Genomic DNA, 18,861 nt, shown 5'->3' with positions numbered 1-18,861 from the left:
ATTCTTTTTTCATTCCCATGCTGCTCTGGGGCATTATTCCCTTTGTCATCTCTCTCTCAATAGGATGAGGAGGAGGGTATATGGGCATAGCCAATCAGATGCTCTTAGTTCAGCCATTTTGTTCAGAACGGTGAGAAACAGCTTTCCTTAACTATAGAAATGTTCTTTGTTTGTTTGTTTTATTTATTTTTATACAATCACTGTCACATCTTGTTTCTGTATAATTCATGAAATCCCTCAGTGTGCTTTCTTTTTCTCTTTTTCACATGATTTTTGTGTGTATTGCTGTGCTTCTGACATAGTGGGGCTTAGATTTTATGGCTTTTTTTTTTTTTCTTGTATGTTAATGATGACTTTTGTAATTTCCTTTTATGCTTCTTTTTTTTTTTTTTTTTTTTTGGAGAACTTCCAGGGCATATAACTAAATTTTTCCAGTTGTGATTTTATTAATAAATTACTCTATCTAGGGTGATTTTTTTACAGTGTCCTGGTAAGAATTATAATGACTACAACAAATTAAAAGTAGAAAATTGATCATATACTCTACCATTAGCCTAGGTTTAAGATATACTTTTTATGAGAATTAATTGTAAATATATAGTCTTTTTTAAAAAATCTGAACTGTGGAGTAAAACTTCCTTTTGTTTCTATCTATAGAAGAAGGCTCTGAATTCTCAGGGTCGGTCCCAGTAATTCGTCTGCATTGCCTACCAAGAGCTTTGAAATTACTTTCAAACTATCTATAAAAATAAGAAGGAGCAAAGAAGTAAAGGAAGACTTTTTTTAAAGTTGGTGTAAAGAACTCTTTTTCCTCTCCTTCATGGATTGCTGCTGTGTTAAACAGTTGCCAGGACACTGTCTAGATTCTCCTTTCCAGGCCAATCGGCTGGAAAATATAGTCCAGCTGTGGCAGTATCTCCCTTTGATCTGATGCCCTGGAGGTTTGACTAAGGAAATCCTTTTCTTAGGAAAAAATAATAATTATGACTAATAAGTTCACACATATTGGTGGCCTTGCACTCCCTGGATTCACTGCTTATTGGTGAGCTCACTCTTTTGGAGTCAGTTCTTCCTAAAATGTCTGTGTCTTGGTGTTAAACTGCTTAGGACGTGTAGCCCTCTCACTAGTGAACACAGCCAAGAAGGATGATGAGGTAAGTTCTGGAAAGGGGCATACACTGTGAAGATGGGAAGCTTTCCAAATGACTTTATCCTGAGGATGTGAAAGAAGGTGAAATGTGCAGTGGGAACCAAAAAGATCTTTGGGTTAGAATGCTGTGTACCAGAGAAAGCTAAAGCTGAGAAAATGAGCATACTAATTCTTTTTATCTACACCCTACAAGGATAGATATTTGTCTTCGTGAGGCATGTGGGGGCCATACAGTAGTTGGATGTAGTTCACCAGTCTCTTACTTAGAAATGAACTTGTTTCTGCCTTGTCTATTTTGGCAGAGCATAGGAGCTTCTTAGCATGCCTCAGCAGGAAACACCCCTACACATACATGAGCAGGATTGTATTTTGATTGCAAACCTTTTTTCTAGCTAATGAGAAGAAGCATGTTAGTGTTCTGGGAAACAAAGCTCATAGATAACATCACCAAGAGGCTGAAAAATTAGCAAACCCTAACATAGACTTGTTCCTGAAGTCTCCATTTTCCTTTCTACTTCGACTCTCTTAGCAAGGAGTTCGAATGCTAATTATTTTGCTTTTCCCAATTTTTGCACTATTGAGCTAACTGCACTGGGTTATACTAAATATTAACTGCCTTGGGTTTGACACTGTACAGTCACAGTTAGCTGACCATAGCTGGAGTTTCTATGACAGTGTTTCAAAGCTTGTAAAATGTGCTACAAACATCCTAAGAGTTTTACCTAAAGAAATGCATTAACCAAAAAAACATCAAACCCACTGCTGTCGAGTCGATTCTGACTTATAGCGACCCTATAAGACAATTTTTTTATAAGACAAAGTAGAACTGCCCCATAAAGTTTCCAAGGAGCGCCTGGCACATTCAAACTGCCAACCTCTAGGTTAGCAGCCGTAGTACTTAAGCACTGCGCCACCAGGGTTTCCAAGAAGTACATTAGTGACCCCTAAAACATTGCAAAGTCTTGACTTGCTAATCAGTCTCCTTTACTTGTTTCCGTGCTAATTCTACAGAGGACAGATTTTTCTCAACAAAATTTTACACATTTGAAATTTATGACTTACCCTTATCAAGTGTAGGAATGTAAATATTGTGCAACTAAAACATTTTATAAAACACCAGTGAATACTGGCAAAGAATGAGCATTACTGGATAAAATCAGTACTCGGCTAGGAAGAGAATTGTAGAATTGTAGAGCCAAAAGGCATTTTGGAGTTTGGCCATTTCATGAGAGGTGATAGAGTGTAGTGGTTAAGAATATAGGCTTTGGAGCTAGACTGCTTATGTTCAAATCCTAACACCGCCAGTTGTTCACACGTGACCTTGGTACTCTCTGCACTTCAGTTTCCTCATCTTTGAAATGGAGGCTGTTGTGAGAAGTAAATGAGTTATGAGTGGCAGTGTGGCATGGACTTTGGAGCCAAACTGCACAGCAGCTTTGAATCCAGGCTTCTGCACTTACTCTGTGACCTTGGGAAAGTAACTAAACTCTCTGAACCCCAGTTTCTTTGTCTATAAAATGGGTTTATTAATAGTACCTACTTCAAAGGATTGTTGGAAGGATTAGATAAGTTAATATAGGTAAAATGCTTTGAACGGTGCCTTCCACATAGCAAGTGCTCTAAGTGTGTGCTGTTACTATCTTTGTTGCTGTTGTCAACTTAGATCCATCTCCAGGGAACAATAAGCTTCCAGTAAATGTTAGTTGCCATTATATTCGATATCATTATCTAGTCCAGCACCCTCATTTTATAGGTAAGGGTGCAAAACGAAGATTGGAAGTTGTAACTTTAAGGTCCCCGGCCATTTCTGTGACCTGGAAAGAGGGACAAGTAGCTGACAGTGAAAGAGATATCCAGAACATGTTAATGATTGTGTCTTCCTTTTCACAGTCAAAAGTTTAATCTCCTACATGTTGCAGAATTCTTCACTTGGGAAAGCATCTTGGATTTTATAAAGAAATCTAAGTAACCCTACTGAGACACACAGAATGTATGAGGCCAAGGGTTACCTCCACTTAGAAAAAAATAACGAAGTCCGTTTTCTCTTCTCTCAGCCTATGGAAGAATCTTTGTGAAGTGTAAATCAGCTAGTTTCCTCTCTCACATTTCAATCTGCTCTTTTCAGACACTCCTTTCAGGTATTCTGAATTCAGTAGTTAATGCACATTTGAGGATGATTTGATAACAGTTACGTAACCATTTAGTAAGTCAATTGAATAAATTTGTGTATTGTAACATGTTTAAATTGCTTTGGGTCTAATTGCCATCAAATCTGATTAGCCCATTGTCGTCGAGGTGATTCCAACTCACAGCGACCGTATAGGACAGAGTGGAACTGCCCCATATGGTTCCCAAGGAACACCTGGTGGATTTGAACTGCTGACCTTTTGGTTAACAGCTGTAACTCTTAACCACTATTCTACCAGGGTTTCCTCAAATCTGGTTATGTGGCATTATTGCGACTCACAGAACAGATGAACTAAATTAGCTATCCCTGCCACTTTTTAATCCCTTCTTCTTATTTTTCTTCGTCATTCCTTACAGGATGACGACAGGGACTTTGATATGTTTACTTTTGTATTCCCATCACCTAGAACGATACCTAGTGTACAATAGGGCCTCAGTAAATGCATATTGACTGAACAAATGAACTTCTGAGTTCATGAAATCCAGAGAAGAAGAAACCAAGAACAGCATTGGCTTAACTTTAATATCACCATTACCTACCAGTACAAGAAAGTAAAGCTTAGAAAGGGAAGATAAGAAAAGTGTCTTGAAACAAAAGAACTCTAGAGAAATGTTGAAAATGTAAAAGAAAGTCATAATTAAGTCCTAGAATTTGGCCCCTTTAATGTCATGCAAAATAAAATGGAGTTGAATATAATTCAGAAATCCTTTCCTTTTGCTAACTGAACACCCTTCAGGTAGAAGATTTTCTTCTTAGTAACCTATGGTTCAAGCTGTCAGGAAGAGTTGGGAGCATAGTATGTACCATGACCATGTGTTTTTTCTGGTCTTCATCCTGTGGAAGCAGTTTATGTAAATTGGTCCCAGACCCCTCAAGTAAAGGATGTACCTGCCAAGTGCCTTAGCATTGGTCTCAGTGTAAGAACATTGCACTGACTAAATCTGAACAGTGGGTTTCATTCCTGTTAGATCAGCACTGCAGTGTTCCAAAACAGGATTTAGACCAGTATGTTACAAAACTTTTTTTTTTTATTTAATTAGAGATGATGTAAATATTAACACAAGCTTTTAAGACAAGTGTTTTAAGACAGGTGTCTCTTTCTCTTTTGACCTTCCTATCTATTTATCCTACTTGGGTTGTCCACATAGTCTCCCTATCAGTTTGAAACATCCTAAAATTATTCTCATTGTAATAGTGCTACAATAGGAGACTCTTCTTTCTCTAGAGAATATATCTGGGGAAGGGAGGTGTTAAATCATCTTACAGAATTGAACAGGGTAATGAGTTGGAATATTTTGTCAGTATGGAGAAAACAGTTGGTCCAGTAAAACATTATAGCATCCTCGCTTAATACTTATCAGGACCAATTTTTTACATATAACAAACAACAGAAAGGGAAGAATTTGACTCTGTTTTCACAAGTGGATTAGAGATTATTTTACAAGAAGCTTCCTTCCTGAAAAGGAGGGCCATAGCTACAAAGAAATGGGATGGAGAAAAGAAATATTTATTAAGCCCTAATTATGGGCCATAGGGTTTTCATAGTTGCAACAATGAACTCAAACATACCAACGATCACGAAGATGGCACAGGACCAGGCAGCATTTCGTTCTGTTACACATAAGGTCACAATGAGTTGGAGCCAACTCAGCAGCAACTAACAACAACAACAATTACGGGCCATTTTCATATCTGTTATTTAATTTTCATGTATATCCTAAGAAGAACATGTTGTTTTTCCCTTTTTACAAAAAAGGAAACAGAACTCAAAGAAATTTAGTAATTAATCCAAGATTACACGTGGCAGACATTTAAACCCAAGACTGTCTGACTCCAGATCCCATGGTCTTTTCACTGTATCACATGGAAAGAAGGAATCTTCTACTTCCCAGTCTAGTTCCTTGGGCCTGATTGACACTCAGTAGATGCACGCTGGATTGAATCGTATTCCTGTGTGGGAAAATAACAAAACTGCCGTCACTATTAAGGAACTGCCAAGATAGTCCTTTAATAAAAGGAACCTAAGTAGGTTTCTGGCATCACTTGACTGATACATTTTTTTTAATTAATCTTTATTTATGAAAAATAAAATATTTGGAATGCTAAGAACATAAGAGAATTGTTTAAATTGACATCTGTTAAAAACTTTTAGCAAATATGATTATATCTAAACCAAACCTGTTGCATCAAGTCAGTTGCAACTCATAGCATGATTACATTTAGAAGCATCTAATTTAATTGACAAAAATTCTGACAATCACCACTATATTCGCAAATGTAATGAAAATAACCCATTCACTATAATAACAGAATTACAAGGTCCTTGTCTTTAGTTTTCTAGTGCTGCTATAACAGAAATACCATCAGCGAATGGTTTTAACAAACAGAAGATACCTTTTCACAGTTTAAGAGGCTAGAAGTCTGAACTCAGAGCAGACTAGGGGAACGCTTTCTCTCTCTGTCTGCTCTGGAGGAAGGTCCTTGTCTCTGCCACTTCTGCTTCCTGGTTCTTGAGATCTCCATGTGTCTTGGCATCAGTTTTACCCCATCTCCCTTCTTCTGGTTTGTTTAATCTTTTTTATATCTCAAAAGAGATTGACTCAAGATATATCCAATGCTAATCCTGTCTGCTTAGCATAACAAAGACAACCCATTCCCAAATGGGATTATAACCACAGGCATAGAGGTTAGGATTTACAACACATGTATTTCGTGGACACAGTTCAATCCATAATGCTACTATATGCTTTGTGGACTACAATATACAATAGTTCGTGTAGTAAGATATAATAGTGCACGCTAGTTTCAGATTTGAAAGTTGTGTGAACATTATCATGATGGACAGATTTGTCATACTGTGGTGGCTTGCGTGTTGGTATGATGCTTAAAGCTGTGCCACTGGTGTTTCGGACACCAGCAAGATCACCCATAATGGACAGGTTTCAGCAGAGCTTCCAGACTAAGATGAAGAAAGGCCTGGTGATCTACTTCCAAAAAGTAGCCAATGAAAACCGTATGGACCACGACAGAATATTGTTTGATACAGTGCTGGCAGATGAGCCCCTTGGGAAGGCACTCAAATGCGCATGACCACAACCGTGAACTCCAGCATGCCAGTGGTGAAGATGGGGCAGGACCAGGCAACCTTTCATTCTGCCGTAAGTGGGGTCTCCATGAATCAGAGCCAACTCAACAGCAACTAATAACAACATGAACTTTATCACAGGAGTGGAATGCTGCTTTTATTTCCAAATTATAATCATGTCTAAAACACTTTGTGCCAGTTTTTCTCACCATGTCTATCTTTGTACCTCTAAATTCATTTTATCTTTCTGTATAATTTAGGATGGTTTGAGACTGTGCCAGTTTCTATCTCCCATTTTTTTCTTATAAAGACATTTCTCTGCTATAGAAGCATTGTAAGTGTTGGGATTCTTCAAAATAGCTACCTTTGCCCTCCTTCCAGTGGCGGACTAGAACACTTAGACCCCCCAGGAGCTGCCACATGGGTATTCCAGGCAAATTTATTTATATGTTTCATTTCCAACTAGGATTTTTCAGATCACTGATCACCAGCATAGAATAATTTCATACCCCACTTCACCTATGCTTTTTCTTAAAGTTCGGAGCCTTCCGAAACTGGATGACCATCAAGATAGTGGCATACCCCCATCCCGTTTTCCAATTAAGGAGCCCTGGTGGCATGGTGATTAAGTGTTCTGCTGCTAACCAAAAGGTTGGTGGTTCTAACCCACCAGCTACTCCACGGGAGAAAGATGTGGCAGTCTGCTTCTGTAAAGATTTACAGCCTTAGGAATGCTATGGGGGCAGTTTCACTCTGTCCTATAGGGCCACTATGAGCCAGAATTGACTTGATGGCAGTGGGTTGTTTTTTGCTTTGTAGTAGCAGATAAGAAAGGAGAATGCCCCACCATATCTGCCTTTTTTTTTTTTTTTAACGTAATATTACATTCTATCTATGAAACTAACAAAATACATTTCCTTTTGCTCCCTATATGGCAGATATAAAGATATAGATGTATGGTCTTTTAGCTTGATGATAAAGAGCATTGTCTTTAGACATAGTATGAATCCAGCTCTAACGGTAGGTAACTGTGTAACTTCCCATAAACCATTTAACCTCTTCTCTAAGCATCAGATTCCGCATTTGTTAGATGGCAGTAATAAAACTCACACCATAAAGTTATTTTGAGGATTAAATGTAAAATGTATTCAATGTACTTTAGTAGTGGTTAAGAGCTCAGCTACTAACCAAAAGATAAACAGTTTGAATCCACGAGCCACTCCTTGGAAATCCTATGGGGCAGTTCTACTGTCCTGTAGGGTTGCAATGAGTTGGAATCGACTTGACGGCAACAGGTTTGGTTTGGTTTTTGGTTGGTTTATGTTTTAGACTGAAAATAACAAAGTGGTTTGTGCATGTCTGGAACATGCATTTCAGATCCAGAAGTTCATATCTTCCTGGTTATGAACGTTAGATTAAATAGGGATGTTAACTTCCTCCTGTTTGTGGTATTATTTGTGATTCAGACAATAAAAATACCCTTGCCCTACTGTATGCAAAATAAAACTCTTCACATCTTAATTGTTTTTATGTAGCAATCTGAAAATGTGGTGACCTACAGAGCTCAATAAATACTTACTGAATGAAAAAAATGGATGAGCTTGTACCCTTAAGAAAAGTTGTATGTTATTTATAGTTTCTTACACTAGTAGTAGACATTTTTAATCTTTTAATATCCCCCTGCCCCCTAACGGATTGTCTGTAATCTGACATCATTTATGTGTATTGGTCTCCCAGGCTTATGTTAGTTTCAGTCGATATCTAGTGCACCTTCTAAATGTTTATTATTATCTAAAATTTCTAGATATTGTTATATCATTAAGTTTGTTATCCACCGTCTCTTGGCTATCATATGATGGGGCCCATTTTTAATACACCTGCCTATTACATCAACATTTTTATTTTATAGAGTTATGTTTTGGAGGATATGATTTGACCCACATTTTATCTGAACTATTAAACAACAGTCTTGTTCCAGCAGTGTTCTACAGTACTCTTCGTTAACTTGTCCTCAGTTCCCCACTAATTTGTTATTTTGTATACATTCTTTGTGTCTTTAGGATGACTACCTGTTTTGTGTTAAAAGAAATATTTTCTTGAACACAAAACTGCGTCATCAACCAAAACAAAAGAGCTATTCTCCCTTGATGTGTCTTCCTTCTTCTTCCTGATCCTGGGATGACGAGGCTACAGTTTCCAGCTGGATCTGGCAGTCAGCATTTCTGGGATAAATTAAATGAGCACACTTGATTGAGGTGTAGCTGGACTGTATCACTGTCTTCCTATTATCCTAGGAGATCAAAGCAAAGCACAAATAGAGGCTTAGTCTTTAAAATATTCAAAACAGATGGCTGGTTCTTTTTGGTGGAAATTCAGGTTTTAAGGCAAAACCCTTGTTAGCAAGACTTCATTTCTTTTTATTGAAAGATAGTGAAACTGAACATACACCACAGTTTTCTTCCTGAATTTCAAGACTAGAACCACAGACTTTTTGTATGAGGAGGCATTTGGCAAGCCTAGATAGCTCATAGACTATCTGGGTTCCTTTTCATCTGAATATGAAATAAGCTATTCAGATTTTCTTTTTGGCATTCTGAATATCGAATGAAAACATCTTAAATTTGGCCTCGTAGTCATTTTGGTGGTGGGTCACTATTTAAAATCTAGTATTCATATTGTTGTATCTGCCAGGAATTGAACCAGGATATTTATCTCTGACTTAATGTTTTAACAAACTTAAAATCACATTCTCCACACTCCTTTATCACTGACATCTGGTTCTTCAAGTTCATTTAGAATAACTCTTTAAGTGTGGTTTGAAACTTTTATTGTTTTGTTTAAACTGACTGAAATGAGAAATAAAATGTGCCTGCGTTTCCCTAGGTGCATAGGTAAAAATGCATGTTTCAAGACCACAAAACAATTCTAAACCGTAAGTTTTCTCCAGCAGAGAAGGGTGCAATAGGAGAGTCCCAGTCTCTACCAGTGACACAACGGTTCAAAGGAGGTGACAACTTGAGCTGATTCTGGAAGGGGCAATAGGCATTTGCCAGGCAGATAAAATTTTAGAGGGGATAGCACTTGCAATGGTATAGAACCATAAACAGCCAAACAAATTTAGTGGTCTCTTAAGAGCTCACTATGGATGATGCTTAGAGTGTGTGTTAATTATCTGTTGCCACTTAACAGATTACCCCAGAACTTGGCAGCATAAAGCAACGATAAACGTTTATTACCACACATGGTTTCTATGAGTCAGGAATTCAGGAGCAGCTTAGCTGATAGTTCTTATATTGTGGACTCATTTTAAAACCGCCACAGAGTGGCAGAGAGGGAGGGACAGGACGCTAGGCTAGTACAGTCGGCCGCAGGTGGATCCTGAAGAGCCTGGTCTGCCATTGCAATTTGTAGAGGTTGGGCAGGAGGAGGGACCGTACTGTGAATAGGAAGACCAGTTGAGACCTTCTTACTTTTTATCCTGGAGAGTAATGCTGAGGGCCTGAATGGGTGCAGTGATGGATCAGTTACAGGAGTAGAAATATATTCCTTATCACAAAGCATTGGTTCTTCCAAGAAATGTCCCAAGTGGTTTCAAGTCTTCCTTGATTTAGAAAATAGAGAACAGAGCCTAAAAGTGCAGCTCAAAAAGTTATTCTGCCCACAGGAGCTATTCAGATGAAAGCAATGAAATATAGCCTGTATGTTCTCTAACAAGTCAAGATGAGAAGCATCAGGCTGTGATGTGCAGGGGCTCATTGAGTCACTTATTTACAGGTTGGGTTACCTCTCAGGGTCTTGAGTTTTTCATTCAGAAACTGGGCCAGGGAGAAGGAGTAGGTTGACCTAGATGATCTCTAAAATTCCTTCCACCTTGTATGTTCTGTACTCAAAATGAGTACAGGATGCTGTTTGATCCATTGAATGTTTTAAACTTGTGTAGCCCTGAGACTGTTTGACTCAATACAAACATTTGACCTATTCACAAATGTTGAAATCAGATTATTCCAATTTGAAGGAAATTTCACTGAGTATTTTCTGGAGCTGAAACTAAATCCAACTTAATTTCTTGACCAATTTCCTATATATGTAATTCAAAATGTCCAAATTTTAAAATTTTAATATTTTAACTGAGATCATTTTCATCCATATTCATTCTTTCCTATATTTAAATTTTATTATAATTTTATTTAATCAATCGGGGTTTTTTGTCCATATATCAAATTTTACTAACTGTAAGTTTCTGCAACTGAAGTTTTCTTTTTATGCCTATTACCAAATCCGGTTTTCCCTTTAGACAGTATCTTATTTTGTGTTGGCGTTACTGTTGATACCAGTGATATTCAATATGAAATGGAGTTTTTAGAAAACAGTATTTATTTATTTATCTGTGAGAAAATTACGAGTTCCCTCCCTAATGTTGCAGTTATCCTGTTGTCCGGGATTGGTGTATTGCAAACTTTTTTTTAAAGGTTCAGATAGTAAATATTTTAGGCTTTGCAAACTATACAGTCTCTGTCAGAACTACTCAACTTCGCTGTTGTAGGGTTAAAGCAGCTATAAACCAAAACCCAAACCCGTTGCCTCTGAGTAGATTCCAACTCATAGCGATCCTATAGGACAGAGTAGAACTGCCCCATAGGGTTTCTAAGGAATGGCTGGTCGATTTGAACTGCTGACCTTTTGGTCAGCAGCTGTAGCTCTTAACCACTGTACCACCAGGGCTCCAGAGCAGTCATAGACAATATGTAAACAAATGAACATGGCTGTGTTCTAATAAAACTATTTGTGGACACTGAAATTCCAATTTCATTATCATTTCCACATGTCACAAAATATTCTTTTGATATTCACAAAGATGAGTAGTATTATTCCCATTTTACAGATGATGAACTAGATGTTTGGAAATAACAGTAGTTAATGATTATTGAAGACTCTTACTGTGTGGCAATAATAGGGATTATAACAACTTTATAAGATTTACTATCCCCACGATAACTTGCTCTAGGTTTCCTGACTAGAATGTAGTAAACTTTGGTGTTAAGCCAGTCTGTCCCCAGAGCCCATGCTCTTAACCACTGCACTGTATTGCTCCGAAATTCTGCAGTGCTTCACAGAGTGATCAATAAAGTACAAAGATTTCATAGCATACAACATAAGTGACATAAATCTGACCCTGGTGAGGGCAACCTCTGGGTAAAGAAAGCCTTTTCTCACCACAGCTCAAACTGTACACCTAGCAATTCACATGATGTCACCAGCCAAGGACCTTCATATTTCTGGCAACTGTGTTCGAATGGGTCATGTTTCTGGCCCTGGCCACAGCCAGCCATCTTGTCTTTCCTGGCACTAAAGAATGGAGACTCCTGTATCTGTGTTAAATGTAGTGCTGCAAAGTGCTATGATGCCACAGCAACTTTGCCAAAAAAATGTTCAGGTAGATGAAATTCTTAGTTGAGATCATAAGACACAGAAGAACCACCTAAGTTAATTTAATTCCATGGCTAACTAACAAAATTTCATGAGGGAAGTAACTAACATGAGAACAGATAAGGGCAAGCAGCCAGGCAAGCAGCTGTTCTTTCCTGGAAGGTACAAGTTGTAATTGCTCCAAGAGATGCCAGGATGCAGGAGTTCCAGTTCAGAGAAGCCTGGGCCCAACCAGTGAGACACATTCTGTGTGTGTGTGTGTGTGTGTGTGTGTGTGTGTGTGTGTGTGTAACACATGAGCCTAACATTTTATCCTCAAGGAAGAAATATATGATCGTTGATGCAGGGCATGTTAACGAAATCAGGGAAGCTGAAAGCCTTCAGGTACATACAGTATAGAACTCTGAACTCACAAGGCAGTCTAAGACACGGTATCAGCCTTGGAATGACTTTGCAGTATCCTTTGAAATGGTTCTGCTGGGAAAAGATGTGTGGATAGTTTAGTAGATAGAAGAATGACAGAAGTGTATCAAACCAAGGATCATGAGACCTTACTGCTTAGATGAACAAGTTGGCAAAGAGTTTGCTCCCTGTGGATGATCCAAGAAAGCCTTTTTATTTGTCAGCAGCAGCATCTCATAGAAGATTATAGCTGCTGAGGCTCAAAAGGCAGCTGAGTATGACAAATCCCCAAAAACTGTGTGGTACATGTATGTGGGCATATTGCCTGAAGCATGGAGAGAGCTATTCCTCCTGTTAGTTGCTGCTAAAGTCTGTGACATCAAGCATATACTCTCTGGAAAGAGAACCAAAGAGAAGCACTAATAAGACAAACATTAAGATTAACATGGTGAAGAAGAGGTATATTTCTGCGTTCTCTTGTCCCTCCTTTGCTTGATCTCTAGAGTTGGAGTTTCAATTTCACTCTACCTGCTATTTTTAATACACTCCTCATATACCAGGTACTTATGTCAGCAACATGGTCTCTCATTTGGATTTTCTCACTAAAATTGCTACAGCAGTTGGAATGCTGTGGTCCACAAGTGTGGTAGCTTTTTCATAAATACTGCAAAAGGTGGATCTAGAGCATAGTAAAAAACCAAGCCAAACCAAACCCAGTGCCGTCGAGTCGATTCCGACTCATAGCAACCCTATAGGACAGAGTAGAACTGCCCCAGAGAGTTTCCAAGGAGCACCTGGCGGATTCGAACTGCCAACCCTTTGGTTAGCAGCCGTGGCACTTAACCACTATGCCACCAGGGTTTCCAGAGCATAGTAGATGAAAGAAATATGAAGATTTCTGTACAGATTTTTTTTTTTTTTTAACTATCAAGTCACTTTACAGCTAAACTAGGAGCGTAGTTAATCTTTGTTAGATCACATAGCTGTATGTCTTCAGTCTAGAAGATGTACCCCCGTTTCTGATTCCTTAGAGCTTTCTGCTGTGGCCTGTCTGAATCCCATTTTTTGACTTGCTAGTACTCTGGTGTTTTCGTCTAAGGACCTGTCAGCTCTGTCAGAATGCTGGGGTTTGATCTTTCCGCCCATTCTGTTTCTCACGTTCCAGTGGGACTGCTCCATTCTGCCCTGCACTTCAGAGTTGACCTTCAGTCAGCACTTAATGAGCCCTGTGTTGGAGCAGAGGGAGTCAGGGCACATGGCCCTTCTTCCAAGACGGGGTTATATTTACGTGAAAGGATACTGTGACTGGAGATCATGGGACTTGTCTTGCTCCTGGTTATTTAATCCTGAATTCCCCTGGTTGTTAACTTGTAACGTATGACATCGGCCATAATTTGTAGGATTTCTTGGTATTTTCTATGCCAAACTTCTTTTCTCACAGTGACTTTTATATCTTCAAATAATAATGACTGGTAATATTGAAATGGAGATGTCCATCATGGTTTGTATTATGCTAAGCAATTTAAACTCCCTGAGAGAGCAAGAGATTAATTCAGTGACTGCATGGGAGGCTTTATTCTCAAGTAAAGAAAGTGGGTAGAGGAAACAGTCTTCCTCGTTTTTGTTTTCCCTGAATCTTCTTTTCTACCCAAAGCCTGGATTGCTCCCAAGGTGAAAGGGGTGATGTCTGGAAATCGTTAATCCATGGGATTTCTTCATGGTGTATAAAATTTTCAGAAAGAATTTGCTTTTTAAATATGATTTCCTGATTGACTATGGCAGTCATAAATCCAGGAAGGGCAACTCTGTCAGAGCAGCCAAGATCCCTCTTCGCTCCTCAGATGTATGGAATATTTTTGGTGTGTGTGTGGAGTGGGAATAATAAAAAAAGCTTCTTTATGTGGGCAGGTCAGGAAGAGGGAGAGGAGGTAGAAGGAGAAGAGAATAGTAGTGCATGGGTAAAAAGCCAAGCAGCTGGAGTGGGGGTGCAGGTAGCTTTCCTGGAATCAGCTGGTATCTCACTGAGAACCTGCTTTATTTCAGTTTACAGTAGTGAGAAGAAGTTAGGATGACACCTTCTGTGGCTCCTGCTTGGTACTGGTTTCAGTTCTTGAAGTGCTTTTTTTTTTTAAAAAAAACTTTTATTGAAACTTGACATGTACATGTAAAAAAGTGGACATGTTATGTAGGTCAATACATTTTCACCAACACACCTATGTAAACAGCATTTACATCAACAAACAAAATATTATCATTACCCAGAGGCCCATTTCATGCTCCTAGAGATTTCCTCCACAGAGAGTAATTGTTACCTTGACTCCTAAGAGAATAATAATCTGTTTTTATACTTTATATAAATGAAATCACATGGTACATACTTGCTATATCCAGCTTCTTTCACTCAGCATTATGTTTCCAGATTGTTGTGTGTATTTTTAAATTGTTTTTTCTCATTCCACTATGGAACTATGCCACAAGGTATTGTCCATTTCATCATTGGTGGGCTATTGTGACTAGTGCTGATCTGATGGTCTAGTATATGCCATTTGGTGGATATGTGTACATATTTCAGTTAGATCTAGTGGTGATTTCTGCAGCATTCAGAAATACATTCAGCTGTAGGATCTGTGTATGGGCTTCAGGAAGTCTGCTAACTCCTAAAATTATAAGCAGAATTTTGAATGTATATATGTTTATCTTAAAGGTCCATCACTTTTATGACATTTTCAAAAGTGCTCAAAACATTCAAAAATACTTTTCAGAACAGTGACAAGGACTGATCTTGTGTCTATCAAGGAGAAAATAAGAGGTAGTCAAGAGAGGGAAGGATGGTTTCACCTCTCTAGGACAATGTGTTTTCTAGAACTTTCTTGATCTAAAGGAAACACAAGTATTAACATGAAATTAATGTTTCTCCCTTCCAACCTAAAACACCTTATTACAGATTTGAACTGAAGAGAAATGTTATTTCTGTGAAGGAAGAATCAAAAGTAAAACAGTCCATAAATTAATAGCCATCATCCCAAAAACTTGTTGTGAGGTGCAGTCGAGTCAATTCTGACTCATAGTGACCCCATGTACAATGGAACCAAACATTGCCCCGTCCTACGCCATCCTCACAATTGTTGCTGTTTTTGAGCCCATTGTTGCAGCCACTGTGTCAATCCATCTCCTTGAGGGTCTTCTTCTTTTCGCTAGCCCTCTACTAAGCATGATATCCTTCTCTAGGGACTGGTCCCTCCTGATAACATATCCCAAGTATGTGAGATGAAGCCTTGCCATCCTTGCTTCTAAGGAGCATTCTGGCTGTACTTCATCCAAGACAGATATGTTTATTCTTCTGGCAGTCCATGGTACCGTCAATATTCTTCACAGACACCGTAATTTAAAGGCATCTTGAAGTACTCTTTTATAATATTCAGACATACTTCCTTATCCTCTCACAGTTATGCAAAGTTCTTGAAGCAGTCTACTTTCAGAGAAATGAATTTTCAGAAAATGGCCAAGGGCTATTTTGCTCAGATCTTTCTTTCCGTCTTGCCCTCTCATCCCCTTGCCAGTGCAAGCATGCACGTGTGTATTCTTATCTACACCAAATCACAAATGTGTCTGACCTGTCACAGGTTGTTTCCTGGCTGTTTCCAGCTTTAGCATTAAGAGATCAGATTCCTATAGGTAACGTGTCTTTCACCAAATCACAGAGATACCCATTTCTGATATTTGTACACAACTATTTTATAGATACGTTTATATTTTCCCCTGGATTCCAGGGGATAGCTAAACTCTCCTTTCTGCTCGCTTTACCGTCTTAGACGAGGTTCTTGTTAAGCACTATTTAATGAGGAGTTGTTTCTGCCAAATGCTTCGGACACAGCATGCAACACTCAGTGGCCACAGCCTGTCTATGAGCATTCAGCAGATTTTGAAATATCTATATGGTTTGTTGTGTTTGATTTGATGCTGGAGTTGAAATAATAATGTGACTGAAGGCAGACTGCCTCTGTCTATTCTTCATCTCTCCTGTGTACATGTACCACACATACCCTTAACCTGGCCCTGAGTAACTGCTGATCACAGGAGAGTCTCCTCCGGAGACTGGCCTCTGTTCAGGAGCCTTTGTGCACATAAGCTGTCAAATTGCAGTTACCTGGTAATCTTACCTGGCTCTTTTCTTCTTCGTACTCCTAGATTGTGAGAAGGAGCCAGTGGATATGTCCCTTGTAACCTAGATGCACGTTCCTTGTTATGTTATTCCTTGTTTATTGAGATACTGTAAAGGTCTGTAGGTTTCTTTTGCTCATTACTAAGGCAAATCCGCTTGCTTTTTCCCCTCTGTTCCCAAATGCAATGGTACCTTCCATGAGACAGTAAAAAAAAAAAAAAATGAAATGCTATAGTGAGGTGGTGGTTGTATTTTGCCCAGCAGGCAACAAGCCTGTTGCTGTTTTTCAGATCCATCTGTCTAGCAGACGTATAATAATGCCAAGAAGTGTAGTTGTGCTTCACGGCAGCAAGCAATTATAGCAGGGGTACTTTAGGCAGCAAACCTCAATGGATCAGAACTGGACGTGAGTTTTCAGTTTCAGCACTTGAGAGTATGCACAGGCATGCAAGGGGTTGAGGCCACCACTTTTGCCTATGGCCAACTGCCTACATAGTTTTTCTTTTCAAATCCAAACATTAGTCTGTTTTGGCTTGCCTGCTCAAAAAGTGTGAGCTCCTTGTCTTCCTTTTTTGTCTTCCCCCCTCCCCATGCCTACGTTTTGTTCCCCATGATTTCTCATTCATAAATATATGGCCCTGAGACTTTACAGTGGGGAAGACATTCAGCTGTTACATATGTTACAGCTAATATTTACCTCCCACATTTTTCACTAAAACAAAATAAGTGATGAACTTGTGGAGACGCAAGCCTCAAGCCAAATCTTAACGATGAAGAATGAGAATTTTGGAACATACACTTGCAGATGGCATTTCTGAATCCATCAGAGGGTGTGGCTTTCTGGATTCTAGTTGCCTCAGTGTCTCTCATCCAACTACCCCTTCAAGGTACAGACTACGTGTGCCCTTGGTTAGTTAGCGTGAAGTAGCTTCTGTGCCTCATAGTAGCACTCTCTCCACTTAATGCCCCCTTGCTGTCTTCACCTGCACATACTTGTACATACATACACCCTCCTATTGGTGGAGGACCTTATTTTCATGTATCTTTCCAGTTGCCAAGTATTAAAGTAAGTGTTTGAGTTACCAACATCACATGAATAGATGTGCTTAGCAGATTTCCTTCCTTCCCAATTTCCCAACACTCTACTCTGCTCACTTTTCACATTCTTTAGATTTAATTTGAATAGCATTTCTTATAAGGCATAAGATAGTATCATTTTTAATTGAATGAAGATTAAGTAGGTAGAATGCAGTTTGATTCTAAACCCTGGTTCCTGTCTGCATACAACCTTGAAGACAGAATTTGTTCTCTCCATATCTGAATTAAGAAATGTTTTTATTAGTTGCCATTAAGTCTATTCCAATTCATGGCGACTCCATGGGTACAGAGTAGAGCTCCACAGGGTTTTTGGCGGCTGATTTTTTTGAAGTAGATTGTCAGGCATTTCTTCCAAGGTGCCTCTAGGTGGACTTGAACCTCCAAACTTTGTCAGCAGCTGTCATAGTCATCTAGTGCTGCTGGAACAGAAATACCACAAGTGGATGGCTCTAACAAAGAGAAATTTATTCTCTCACAGTCTAGGAGGCTAGAAGTCCAAATTCAGGATGCTTTCTCTCTTGGCTCTGGGGGAACATCCTTGTCATCAGTCTTCCCCAGTTGAGGAGCTTCTCAGTGCAGGGACCCCGGGTCCAAAGGATGCGCTATTCTTCTGGCTCTTATTTTTTGGTGGTATGAGGTCCCCCGGTCCCTGCCCACTTTTCTTTTTTATATCTCAAAAGAGATTGGCTTAAAACAAAACCCAATCTTGTAGTTTGAGTTCTGCCTTATTAACATAACTGCCTTTAATCCTGCCTCATTAACGTCATAGAGGTAGGATTTACAACACATAGGAAAATTACATCAGATGACAAAATGTTAGACAGTCACACAATACTGGGAATAATAGCCTGGCCAAGTTGACAGATACTTTGGGGGCACATAATTCAATCCATGACAGCAGCCTTTTTGGTTTGTACCATCCAGGGATTCCCATGTCCAGATTTCAACCATGTTATTATTATCATTTGAAATCTCAAAATATCTTTATCTATATCCAAGAAACATTTTTGGCAGATGAGAGAGAAAATTCAATGAAATTCCAAACAACAAAGAAGGATTAAAAAAATAATAATAAATGAACTTCAGTGTGTTCAGCTGCAAAATGAAGATAACGCTCATTGTTTCTCTACATGAGGATGAGACAAACAATTTAGAGAGCTCCTGTCTCAAAAAGTTGGAAGGGTTAGTAAGATGATGTATGTAAAAGCATCTGTAGTAGTAAATGTTCGCAGGACTGGAATGTGATAGTAACATAAGGAGGAAAACATGAGAGAGAGTCTAATTATCTTATAAAAGAAATAAGGGATGCTTTGTTTCACTGGAGTGGTAACGCATGCGTAGAGAAAAAT

At 38.9% G+C, this 18,861-nt stretch overlaps 1 protein-coding gene across 12 annotated transcripts in view; it reads left to right on the top strand.

Moving 5' to 3' along the window:
* ERC1 (ELKS/RAB6-interacting/CAST family member 1) overlaps window positions 1–18,861 on the top strand; it is a 530,770-nt gene that overhangs the window by 458,808 nt on the left and 53,101 nt on the right. For 5 of the 12 annotated variants that reach the window (XM_049885112.1, XM_049885111.1, XM_049885116.1 and 2 more), the window contains one exon: window positions 64–130. The exons of the other annotated variants lie outside the window; for them this stretch is intronic. In XM_049885112.1, the coding sequence (XP_049741069.1) occupies window positions 64–90 (27 nt within the window). In that variant the 3' untranslated portion in view covers window positions 91–130. The remainder of the gene's footprint in view (window positions 1–63; window positions 131–18,861) is intronic. 12 annotated transcript variants of the gene reach the window in all.

The sequence above is a fragment of the Elephas maximus genome, chromosome 4 (genome assembly GCF_024166365.1).
Source record: "Elephas maximus indicus isolate mEleMax1 chromosome 4, mEleMax1 primary haplotype, whole genome shotgun sequence".
NCBI classification, from domain to species: domain Eukaryota; kingdom Metazoa; phylum Chordata; class Mammalia; order Proboscidea; family Elephantidae; genus Elephas; species Elephas maximus.
The sequence above is the reverse complement of the archived record's forward strand: the minus strand, read 5'-3'. Positions and strand labels throughout refer to the sequence as shown.